Source organism: Uloborus diversus, chromosome 5 (genome assembly GCF_026930045.1).
Source record: "Uloborus diversus isolate 005 chromosome 5, Udiv.v.3.1, whole genome shotgun sequence".
Lineage (NCBI taxonomy): Eukaryota > Metazoa > Arthropoda > Arachnida > Araneae > Uloboridae > Uloborus > Uloborus diversus.
The window spans coordinates 82,114,232-82,127,312 of NC_072735.1; the positions used below are offsets into that span (position 1 = coordinate 82,114,232).

A 13,081-nucleotide genomic window follows, 5' to 3' on the forward strand; every position below is an offset into this window, starting at 1 on the left:
GTTTCTCTACTCCACAAATTAAAACAACGTACCATCATCACTTGTTCTCAGGATTTCCAAGAAAATATTAGTTGAGCTGAAAGTCAATACGAAATTTTAAGAATTACTAATATATTGCTCCCTTTAAGCAGGGTTTGCTTCCTAAAAATGAATCACTCTCCCATAGAATTGAAATTGTATCAACCAAATTTTTCAATTTCCTCGCTAAATCAGCTCTCGTTATAAACGGGTTTGATTGTACTGCCATGGGCAGGTGAATAGTAGTATCTGCAAGAATGAGTTTTTAAGACATTTGAAGAAACGAGTTTTGGATTCAATACTGACAGTAGGAAATGTTGGAATTTAGACGGGGTTTTTTTTTCCAAAGCAAAAAGCAAATAAGCCACCACATACGATAAAACTAACGTACAATAGATTACAAAAATGAAAAAAAAAAAAAAAGAAAGAAAACATTTCAGTTACTGCTCTTTACCTGCCCACAGCAGTGTACTTATTGTCGTTCATTCAAAGTATCATTATCAAATGAATTCAGTAATAATACCAACATATTTGAAAACTATTTAAAAATTTTTTGGTGTTTCAAATTCAGGTATATTTGCTAATGTAGATAAATATTAAAATACTTAAAGGTGCCTCCTAAAATTTATTTCTAACCAAGTAACTATAAAGCTTTATCTGAATTACAGGCAAATGTGAAATGTGCTCTATTTTTCAGGCTTTTGTTGCTTAGTTTTAATAAATACTATACATGTTTGAATACTTTAATTTTTTTTTAAATTTCAAAACGTTAATTTGGACTTTTCAGCGCAGGACAAGAAATCCAATATATACTCTTGCAAAGTGTAAATTTTTCCTATTCAAAATACTATTTTTGCTCTTAACTCTTGAATGTTGAAATAAATCTATTATTCAATTGTCATTTGTAAACAATATGTAAGCTCATTCAATTACTGCCTTATTCAACATATCAAGGTGATTCAATTTGAAATTTTGTAATTTTTGTAATGTTTCAAATAAATTAAATCTTGATATCTATTAGTCCTCGCTTTTTTTTAATATATATTTTAGTCTCAATGTTTCAAAATGATTTTATGTAGTTGATTTAACTGTGTACAAAGTGCATGAAATTAATATATTTAATGCACTTCCTGTATATTTGAACCTCAAGGCAAAAACTAACTAGAATGAGTGCTGAGTGGGTTACTTTTATGTTCTCATGAAAATGTTTCTGACCTCAATCAACTGAAAATTTGGCATTTTGAACCAATGGTACTTGAGCAATCTGTTTTTCTACCAAGTAATTTTTCAGCTATGGTGGTTTTTATATAGGTAGTTTAAGAGCGATAATTTAATTTCATTCTGATGGGAATAAAGGTGCCAAGTGCAGGACTCCCAAATTTCTTGACTGCACTTTCTTCTTTCTTATTGATGATCAGTTTATCGTGCATACAATGAAAGGTGTTGTCTGTGATGTTATTGGTTGAGATTTGAACATCACCAAATAAAACATTTTTATGGCCTATTGTACATTTACAATAAAACAATTGAGGGTCATGAACCGTTTATTTCATAAACCAGTCAAACCACAAATTTGTTGTTTTAAGAAAAACAGTCTAGCTGCTCATTACCTTTTTATGAAGGTGTTAATTTAATTTCTGCTTAAAGTAGACTTTGTTGGCAAAAATTTTTCTTGCTTTATGTTTTCTATGCAAAAGTAATTATTTATTCACTGGTTTCTGCAATAAACAGTCTGTTCAAATCTATTTTCAAAGCTTTTTTGTTTTGGGAAGTTTTGCAATAAAAATGATAACATTAGTTAAAAACTATATATATATATATATATATATATATATATATATATATATATATATTTATTTATTTATTTATTTATTTGTTTAGCATTAACTTATAATATTGTTGTATAATGCTGCTTCTTCCTTTCTTAATTAGTGGAGAGCTACATGTCTTCAAAAACTCATTTTGAGTATGCTGGTCGGACAATGCAAAATGTTTGGTATAGAAAGTTTCTTATACCCAACACTACTAGATACAAAATAAAATTACTTAAAACCTGAATTTTCTTTATAATGATAAACCTGTAACAATACGAATAAAATGTAAAAGTCTGACCAAAACATGAATAACAGGGTTCCCACGGTCTTTAAAAGTTCTTAGAAACTCCTTATTTTTCACTTTCAAAAGTAAGGGCCCTTAAAAGTACTTAGTTTTTGCTCAAGGTCCTTAAAATCCTTTGAAAGTCCTTAGTTTTCACTACTACTGGCAACTTTCTAAACAGGGGCACTTTCTAAAGAAAAAATACAAAAATGACTATAATCGTTCGAGAACAAGGTTGTGTAAACGTAAATTGCAGGCAATTTTTTTAATTCGGAGAATTAAGAGGAATGGTTTAAGAGTCCTTAGGAGTGTTTGAACCCTTGGAATGTTTTGAAGGATACTGAAGTCGAAAAAAAGTTTAGGCTGTCTTTAGTGACGTAAAAATATTGGAGAGAGGTCCTTTTTGTTGAAAAAATTACAAAACTGGAGTCTTGAAAATGCTGAAGAATTAAAAGCTCTGTTTTAGGCTATCTTTGGGTGAATTTGGGAGAGGGGATTCTGAGGCTCTCACCAGAAGACTTTTTGCAATTGAAGTCTTAAAACTTTTAGGCTGTTTCTTGTCTTGAGTAATACCAAGGTAAAGGGCACAGGAGTTCTTTGTAGAAAAAATTAAAATCAGGAGCCTTAAAGACTCAACTGTAGGCCATCTTTCATGAGTAGAGAGGAGAGGTTTGTAGCTTGCCGACAAATTTTTGAAGCTGGATTAAAACATCTCAGCTGTCTTTAGCTCTCAGCTATCTTTCTATAACTTACGTATTTGGAGGCGGTCTTACGAAAATATTTCGAATTTGTACTCTTAAAATTTTGGATGGTCTTTGGTAGTGTCAAAATAGGGCGGGTGCTCTCTCTAGAAAAAAATCTGAAACTGAACCATTAAAAACGCAAATGTAAGCCATCTTCTGGTGAATTTATCACAATTATTTAGGGGGCTCTCTTTCAAAAAAATTTTGAAGCTAGTATATTCAGAACTCTGCTTCAAGCTATCTTTGGTGATTCAATGGTGAGGAAAGTTTTGGGCTCTCGTCCGAAAAATTTGAAGTCTTAAAACTTTTGGATTGTCCTTGGTGATGTAAATATAGGAAGGACTTAGAAAAAATTCTGAAACTGGAGCCTTAAAAAACGCAAATTTAGGCCTTCGGTAAATGTAGGGGTAGATGTTTGGTGATTCTCTTCCAGCCTCCAGAAATGTTTCGGAAATGATGATTTATTGCCCCAATTTTAAGCTGCTGTCTTTTGTTAAGTTAGGGTTGGTGAGATTCCCCCCGAAAAATTTCTGAAGCTGACCTATATGTAAAGAACACTACTTTAGGAAATTTTTAAGTGACTTAAGGGGGGAGAATTAGGAGCCACTCTGCCAAAAATAGTTTTAGTATTGAAGTTTTAAAACTTTTAGGCTGTGTTTGGTAAGATAAAAGTAAGGCTCTTCCTTGAAAAATTTCGAAACTGGAGTGTTAAAAATGCAAATTTAGGCAAATTTTTGTGAAGTTTGAAGGGCTCTCCCTTAAAAATTGTTCGTAGCTGAAGTGTTAAAAACTCTATTTTAGGCCATTGTTAGATGATTGAAGGCTAAGGGGATTCAAGCGCTATTCTGTAATTTTTTTGAAATGGAAATCTTGAAAGCCCGACTTAAAGCTAGCTTTTGTGAAGTTCAAGGAAAGGGTAACAATGGGGGATGTTCTTCAAAAGTTTTTAAAAACTGAAGTCTAAAAAACTAGCAGGCTCTCTTTGGAGATGTAGGGAGAGTAGTAAACTAATTTTAAATGGAAAAAACATTCGTTTTGTTAATGTAGTTTTTGCCTTCTTAGTAAGTAAGTCTCAGTACATTTTGTGTTATTTTTGCTCATTTTTCATAGAAAAAAATTAGTGCCTGAAATAGTATTATTGGCTAGGTGCATTCAAGTAACAAGGAGGAGTAGAAATATAACCTTATGAAAATGAAAAATTGGCTATAAGAGAAATCGGACCAATTTAGTTGGACAGTGAGAAGTCAGGAAACATGATTTTGTTCTTCCTGTGATCACCTTGTGTATATCAAGGGCTAAAATTCAATTTCTTCAGTATGCCGGTATTGTAAAAGTTTGTGCTTGGAGTGCTGTGCTTATCTCAAAATTTATACAAATTGTTAACAAGCAATTCTTTTTAATATAAGACTAGCATTCCTGTACCCGGCATTGCTCGGGTAATGGAATTAGAAGGGGTTAACAGTGCTTGGTGCACCTAGTTTCGAAAATCCCTGTAATAATTACTTATTACCTATATTTTTTTCTAATTTTTGGAGGATCCCGGGGCCCCTGGACTCCTTATGTATATGCCCTTGTCCTTAACCGATCTTTAACTGTTATTAACGATCCTTTTAAAGTATTGATTATCTTTGCAAACACAGGCCATTCACATTTTATTGTTATACCTATGTTTAAGCAAGAACTTCTTCGTATACAACATTTTTAGTTTTTTTCTGGTGCTAAAATTATTAAGCTGCTTGATGAACTGACTATGGAGCAAGCTACATAAAATTAGCCGTAAAAAAAAGTCTACTCTTAAATTGATCCCTGCTACTTTTAATGTCTGTCCTTGTGACTTATTAACGGTTATTGCAAAGCAAACTTTTACAGGAAACTGCACTCTTCTAAATTTAAAAGGATAGTCCGCCTGTGATGATGTTCTTAAAAACTTCGTTTCTAGTTTTGAAAAAATGAAAGCAAAAGACAGAAACATTATTATTTGACTTCAGAAAAGCCTTGAAGAATCACGTGAGAAACAAAAACAATATCAAATTTAAAATTGGCTATCGACCAAAAGTTGAGATGAAGTACTGAATAATGATTTGAATGGAGGAAAGCCTCTGAAAATAAGGGATTTAAATTTCAATGACAGGTTTTAATTTCACATATATTAAGGGGTTTTAATTAATTTCTCCCGAACTAATTGATATTTCAAAAAATCCTTTCTTAGCGGATACTTTCGTAATCATGTGGACATGCCTGCCAAATTTTAAGTCTGAGTCTTCAGCGGTATTGGCTGTGCGTTGATATATATATATATATATATATATATATATATATATGTTATCTCAGGACATTGATTTTTATATATTAAGATAATGAAACTTCTCTGGGCAAGAATTTCTTGCCTGGACTATTTTCAAGGAAGGGATTTGAGAAAGCTCTGTATATGTCATCCTGCCCTAAATTTTAGCCCTTGAATAAATGATTCAAGATAGTGATTTATTAACTTCTGTGTAAATATTTAATCATACTAAAAACTAATCTATTAAAATAAGTACTATTAAATTAGTTCTTCTTCCCATGTTTTTCAGAAAAAATTAAGAATTGAGCTTTTTTTTTCTTACATCAACTATTTTTAGTCTGACTTTGCAATGTTTAAAGTGTTATTTTTCTGCCGAAAAATGCTTAAAAACTGAGGCATATTTGTATGATACATATATATAGATTTAATAATAAATAAGTTGATGAGCAGCTGGATAAGATGAAGTATGAGATGTAAGTAAATAAAATGCTTAAATACTTCTTCACTTGACACTTTTTGAGGGGCAAGTCTTTTCAGTAAGCCACTGGAATGATCCATTTTTAGGAGTGTAAACGTTGCAGGACTGAATCCATCAATGTATGGTTTAACCAGGGGCGGATACAGACTACTATTTTAGGGGGTGGGTCATGCTGAAGTCCCCCCCCCCATAAACGAACTTACTGTTTTTGTACAAAAAATTTCTGAAACTGCTTGGGGGTCAAGAAAAAGCACCAAATCAGCCAGGAATAGCATAAACGTGACTAATTAATTTCACAATCAACGAAAACAAGCAATATTTCAAATATTTTCTTTAAAAAATTTATAAACTGAAAATATTACTGGAATTGTTTAAATTTTATTTATCAAGTGCTTGGAACGCAGTGTGGACTAATAATATTGTCGACGGTTTAGAGGTAAGGGGGGGGGGTATGACCCCCCATGACCCTTGCCTTGTATCCGCCACTGGGTTTAACCACCACTTTTCCTGGACTATTGTTACAGTAGACTTTTGTAAGTTGTTATTTTGAAAGTCTCTTAAGTCCTTAGGAGCCCCTCTTCCTAAAGTTTCGTCTGAGTTGGTAATTTTTGTAACATAGTAGTCACCAAGTTTTGAAATTAAAATTAGCTTGAGATATAACTTTATGGACAGTGAAACAATCTTTTTTACTAATCTTCTCAAAATCACTTCAATATACTGACCTGGGGTATGGATTTGAGCAACACTTTTAATAATGCACATTATGGAGGTTGCAAAGTAACTCATATGAAAAGAATAAATCCCCACTAATAGGGGAGTTTTGATTAATTTTATAAAAAGATACTTAATGAAAAACAGACACAAACCCTTACAACTGTATTTTTAATTCGGCCTGATGGACCATCACAAAAAGAATGATCTGTTTCACAATTGCAGATATTTCCTTACTGTAGTGCAATTAAAACTAAATACCTAATTTAGGAATTTATTTTCTTCTTCATACTAAATTTTTGATTTCTTAATTTTTAAATGGTGAGTGCAGAAAAGAGTTAATTCACTGCTGTATAATCTAAACAATTTTCTTGGTCTGTAAGTAGCAATTCAGAGAAGCAGCATGATAGAACAGAAGGTGCGCCATGGAGAAAATCCCACAGTTTAAAGCAGACAATCACTGTCCCTTGATGGGTTTCTACGTTAAAGCTGAAATTTAAAGTAGAGACATACCGAGTAGCACTTTGGCCGAGTACAGAGTCCTCGGCCGGGTTACTAAGTACCAATTATGTTTTAAGAAGAACCGCCGACACACATGTGATGAATTTTGAACTTATTGGAATAGTTGTATAGACCTCCTTGTCCATATAATAGTTTTTTAAACTGAATTCCTGCTGAAATTTAATTACGCATTATTTAAAAAATTTTGTTTATGTCAAAAATTTTACAAAAAAATTATTTTTAAAATTAAAAATAAATAAATAAAAGGTATGATTAATCAAGTTGGAATTAAAACAAATTTTACCAATCTATTATAGTTCTAGTCCGCCAAACATAAATAATTTTTAGAAGCAAATAAAACAAATGTGCAGGAACACTGCAGACACGTGTTTCTGCATTACAAGGAACGTCTTTTTCAGCTACGAAATGTGCGCTAAAGAATGTAAAGACATTTGACAGAAGAATCCGACTTTTGTCGGATGCCTTTAAATCCACGAGCTCACATTTTGTGCATTGAAAAAGGAATTCCTTGTAATGCCAAAACACGTGTCTGCACTGTGCTTTTAACATTGTTTTATTTCCATTTGTTTTTTAAGCAAAAGTATTTTTATATTTCTTATAACTAATTTTTGTTTGTAGCAAAAATCCATTTTTAATATAAAAATTTCACATTTCCTACTTACTTTTTTTGCACAATTTTTAATAAATAAGTTTTATTAACTTTGGGGACATTAAAATAAAGCTTAATTCCATTGAAGCATTACAAACTTCACTATTCTCAAAATTTAAATTTGACTTGTAAATGATTGCAAAAAATTATATATGCTTGCGCTTTTTTATAAATTTTAATATCTGTATTGGACAATATTCAATTTTTTGCAACTACTCGGTATTGGCTGAGTATCTGATAAAAATTGAGCCGAGTACGGAGTACTCGGCAAATTGGCCGAGTACCGAGTACTGTTACTTTCTTGCTATAGAAACGCTATTTTTGACATATTTCTGTATTAAAATGCTAATTTTTGTATAATGACTTAATTTTCGAAACAAAAATGCTTGACTGATATCTGAAGTAAACAATTCAATTACTTGAAACATTTTTTGTTTGTTTTTGTTATTGTAATTCATTTCTTGCAAAATGAATTGTTTGAACAATGCAACAATATTGGTAATACTACAATTAAAAAGCCTTTTTTAATTTTAAGAACTGTAAAAACTAAACTATCTAGTAATATGCAGGAAGTACAGCAGACCCTCGTTTTACACGGGTTACGTTCCATGGAAATGCCGCGTAAATTGAGACCTAATACTAGTGTTAAATAGGGGTTTGGTTCCGTAGATAACAAAATACTTTATTCTAGTGATGACTAATTGTATAATAAGTTTAATGTGTACTTATATCAACTTTTATGCACAACATGCATAAAGAAAACGTAAACTAGTATCGTGTTCTGTTTATAAAGAGGAGCTGGCTATGAGTCTTTTGGCAGTCATTAAGAATTTTTCTCTGTAATTCTTTGCAGGGCATTAACGCATCCATGATGACTTGCATCATTTCCATGACAGAATCTTCCTTCACTAACAAATCAGAAAGATCATCTCTATTGTCTAGGAATGGCTTAAAATTTTCAATGTGAACGTTTTTGGTTGTGGGTCACCAATGTCTGTATCCTCGTTGGTTTTGGCCTCCTTTGTCATTCCTAAAAGCTCTTCTTCCAGTGAGTTCTGAACTGTGTTAGTAGTTAGTTACATGTAATCTGAAATCTTTAGGATTTGGATTTTGAAAGAGAGGAAAATTTTATATGTTTGCATTGCGGCATCCACGTAAAACCGAAACTCATCCGTGTAAAATAAAATAAAGGTGTCAAATCTTAAACCACGTAAAATAAACCCACGTAAAACAAGGATCTATACTAAGCATAGGTGGAAAATCTGCACATCAAACTTAGCATGTTTTAAGTCAAAAAACAGCTTTTTTTTTTCAAATATTTGCTAAAAATTTTATTATTAGTTCGTTCAAAAAAACTTTCCCCATTTATAAAACTATCACACCATAGATAAACAAAACCATAAAGCATATACTTAATAACCTTTTTTTCTGCCTGCAATAAATGCTTATTGTTAATGAAAAAGCATTAAAAAGTCATTATAATTACTTAGCTTTTGTGGGTTTTTAATATTTGATATTTTTCAGCAACTGAAAAACCATTAGCCGAAACAAATCTTTGTTAATGATAGTAATAATTTTTATTATGAAACTTTAAATTTACGGATGCACTCAAAAGGCAGTTTATGAGCAACTAAATAACTTACAAGTACTTAACAAGAAATAGACAGCATTTACAAACTCAAAATGCTTTGCAAATGGAATCTCTTCTTCACTTCTCTCTTTCACAAGGTGGTACAAATCTTTCCATTTCTACAAGGTAAAGGAAACAAGTTTATGCTATGTTGCTGTACTAGGTTTCAGAATTGAAGTTTAATTGAAGATTCATTACTTATTCAAGCATTGAACAGAATACCATTGTAACAATATTTATTTTCATGAAGCTGTAACTAATGGATTGAAATCAACTTAAAGAAAGTTGATTCAATCTATTACTCATAATCATTAATTGCAATAAGTGTCTAATATAAGGTACATATACAGTGAGTAAAGCACAAAAGAGTAAAAAGCCCTTTTGAAACATCCAATTGCAACCAAAAATGAAAGTAGACAATTTGATGGCAATATAAGTTAAAATTTGAAATGATTTTTTTTTTTTTTTGAATACAATATTTCCTTTACTCTGTATAAGGAAATAAAGAAAATTAACAAGAGTGGGTAGATGCAGTGTTAGTTGTAGTGAAGTTACCATTTGTGTGTGGAAGAAATAACATTATTCTACTGCAATATTTTGCACAAAATCCATGGAGCAATCTAAGAATGAACAATGAATTGTATAATAAACAATCAGAAAATATCATCAATTCACTGATCGAGTAACACTGACGTCATCAACAATGAAACTCGCGCTACGGCATGATAATTTGATAATATTTTCTGGCAATGTTGGACATGCAGGGAAAGGCTTTATTTTGACGAGGTTGAACTGGATCCGGTCACTTAACTGTTTTACTGGCAAGCCTGTCATTTCAGGGGAATGAAAAAACGAAAAAATGCTCAACAATGAACGCTACCTACTGAAGTTTAGGGTTACAATTTCAACTATCAAAATATCAGCAAACAAGCAATGGCTTCATTCAAATGTAGAAGCAATTTTCACCCGACATGCCTTGACAGGCAATTTTCTAGCTTTTAAGTAAAACTTAATTTTTCTATTCTTTCATTTAATAATGATAAAAGTTAAGATGAAAACATTTTCAAAAGAGCAGAAGTGATTCTTCATTGTTTCTTCATGTTGACAAGATTTAAAAAAATAATAATAATAATTTGAATTTTGACATTTTGAATTCAAATTATGTTTTTTGTAATCACGAGTGTGTGTGTAGGCATGTGTATTGGGTATGTGTATGTTTGTGTAGGAATGCGTGTTTGTGTCTGTGTGCTGGCATAAGTATGGGTAGTTGTGTGTATGAATGTGTATGTGTGGGGCGGGGTATGTGCATGTGTGTGTAGGCATATGTGTTGTCTGTGTGCAGGCATGAATGTGTGGGTAGTTGTGTGTATGTGTTTGTGTATGTAGGTGTATGTGTGTGTGCATGTGTAGTTGTGTATGTATTCGCGTGTGTGTAGGACATGGATGCAACCTGGAGATGGCTTTTGCTATAGGAGCAGCATCGTGAGGAGCCGGTCGACGGTGATGGTGCGAAGGGCGGCGGTGGGAAAATAAAATGATAGGACGCCAAAAACAGTCAAATGAAAGCAATGAGCAATCGTGATTGCTCAAAAAAAAAAAAAAACATGAATGGTAAATGGACACATCATTTACCTTTTCTCCATCCGCTGGGTCATCACAAAACTTGGAATGACTTTCAGCACACTTTATTACAACAGAATTGTCTGGCATTATTAGTATGTGACTGAATTTTTCCTATTCAAGAAATAACAGCTCATTGTAATAAAAATTAACATGTTATTCATCTTTTTAAAATGATCATTTTATCAGTTTTATTTAGTAATATACATACCGGCTCGTCAGAGTCTTGAGGTCTATATTTTAAAACAATCTGATCTTTAGGTAATGTAGCATTCCATCTACTCCAATAAAAATTAAAAGAGTGGCATAGAACAGACATGCAAGAAAATGTCCAGCTTTCCATTGTTTCCTCCTATGAAGAAAAAGAAGTATATAAAATAAAAATATTTTTTACAAAGCAGGTCTTCATTGAAGAAAAACAATCACAAATCCATAAACATTTAAATTCAGATAGACTTAAGGACAGTTTGGTGTGTAAATGAAACTACAAAGATTGTTTATCTGTACAAACTGGGACCCCCCAACTCAAAAAAAAATGCTATCTAGATTGTTGAAAATCCAGGTACTATGGGTAATAAACTATTGGCCTAGGGTTTAGGACAGGACAAGTGGTTTTTACCATCCAAAACTGTCCAATAGTGTCTTAAACTGGCCAAAAGTATGCTAAAGCTAAAGTTGTGCAATATAATCAATTTTTACTGCAATATTCATAATGCATAAATATAAATATTAATAAGTTTTATATACATAATGAGTATTTGATAATATTTTTCTCCGAAATGTTCATTTAAAAAATATTTTACTTAAAAAAAATTGGTAATAACTTTATTACATGTAACAATTGGTAGAGTTTTGAAGGAAATTCACAATATTACCAAGACAACTAATTTCATTCTGTTTATAGGTCAAAGGAATATTTTTAAATGTGCAATATTTAGGTGCAAAAAAAAGTTAAAATTTTTTTTAATGATTTTTGCATTTAAGTACATGATGTTTTAACAAATATTTTTCTAATCATAAATTAAAGAACAATAAATTGATGCTTAATTATATGCACTTATATTTTAAAAATTGTGCAATTTCTTTTTTAAATTCATATTTTTAATCTAATACATTCTGTACCTACAAAAAATTGTCAATTTTTGCATTTAAGTCAATTATTGCACTATATTTTGAACACATTCTTTTGCACGCATGCATAATATTATTTAAATTCATATTTATTCTTGAATGTTCACCATTGAATAAATATTCAATATAAAACATAACTAAAATATAACCAGCCTCCATTAACGACCATTTTTTCAGTAACGGAGAGTGGTTGCTCCAGAGAAGTGTCACTCTAATTCAATGCAAACCAAACAGATATGGTCAAAATGCAAACTTGGAAAAATTTGTAAAAAAATGGGGACAAAACTCAAAAAATCTGGTTTTCACTTTTAATTTTAAAACATGATACAAATTGCTAAAAAAAGGATGTTCAATTGCCTTACCTATACTATACATAATAAAATTTATCTTTCAGTAGAGAATAAGAAAAAAAGAAAGAAACAAGATTAAACACCTTGGAGATCTCCAATTTGGTGTCTATGTGGAATTATTTTCTCAATGAAAGTGAATTAAAGTTATGAAATGAGTCTTGAGGCTCATACCTTTTTGAGTTGAGAAAGTAGTTTCATGGGTAGGCAACTTGTACGAGGGCCCAAAGAGAATAACTGCGCACTCACTTTGAAAAGTAAAGGGGTTTGTCCCTCCACTTTTCTCACCACAAAAATTAACTATCAATTGAAAACTGATCAATTTTCATGTTTAAAGAAAGAAGAATTCTCAATAAATATATGTTTATTTTTATTTTTTTCTCAAGTTAATCAAAAAATTAAGCTATTTCGGAATTTGAAGGAAGGAGTCTACTGTGACCATATGTCCCCATGTTTTTAAGCCATCCCAAGCTTTTCTTTAGAGAAGTTCAGATGATCAACTGATCAACAATGACGTTAAAATTTAACTGTCTTAAAAAAAAAGTCAGCTTTAGGGTTGCCCCCCTCCTTTTACAGCATCAAACCCCTATGGTTCCATGTAACTTCAAAATACAGGTCTGCAAGTTATTTCAAAATTATTTTATTTCATTCACTTTATGAGCAAATTTTTAGCAGAGAGTTTGTCACATTGTGAATTGATGTTTAATCTGCAATGAATTTGGAACACATTCATTATATTCTATTGAAATCCCCCCCCCTCCTCCAGTGGGTTGATTGAATGATACTTAAATTCAGTTTTAAAGGGCAGGTTAGAGGGAATCGTCAACTTAATTAGATTAATTTTAACAAAA

The 13,081-nt window shown here is 31.5% G+C and overlaps 1 protein-coding gene across 1 annotated transcript in view; it reads right to left on the reverse strand.

Moving 5' to 3' along the window:
- Window positions 1-9,109: 9,109 nt before the first annotated feature.
- Window positions 9,110-13,081, reverse strand: part of LOC129222374 (dynein axonemal intermediate chain 7 homolog) — a 74,638-nt gene continuing 70,666 nt past the window's right edge. Inside the window, exons 14-16 of the mRNA XM_054856870.1 lie at window positions 10,964-11,104; window positions 10,765-10,866; window positions 9,110-9,251 (exon numbers count right to left, since the gene is read on the reverse strand). Of these exons, the coding sequence (XP_054712845.1) occupies window positions 9,123-9,251; window positions 10,765-10,866; window positions 10,964-11,104 (372 nt within the window). The 3' untranslated portion in view covers window positions 9,110-9,122. The remainder of the gene's footprint in view (window positions 9,252-10,764; window positions 10,867-10,963; window positions 11,105-13,081) is intronic.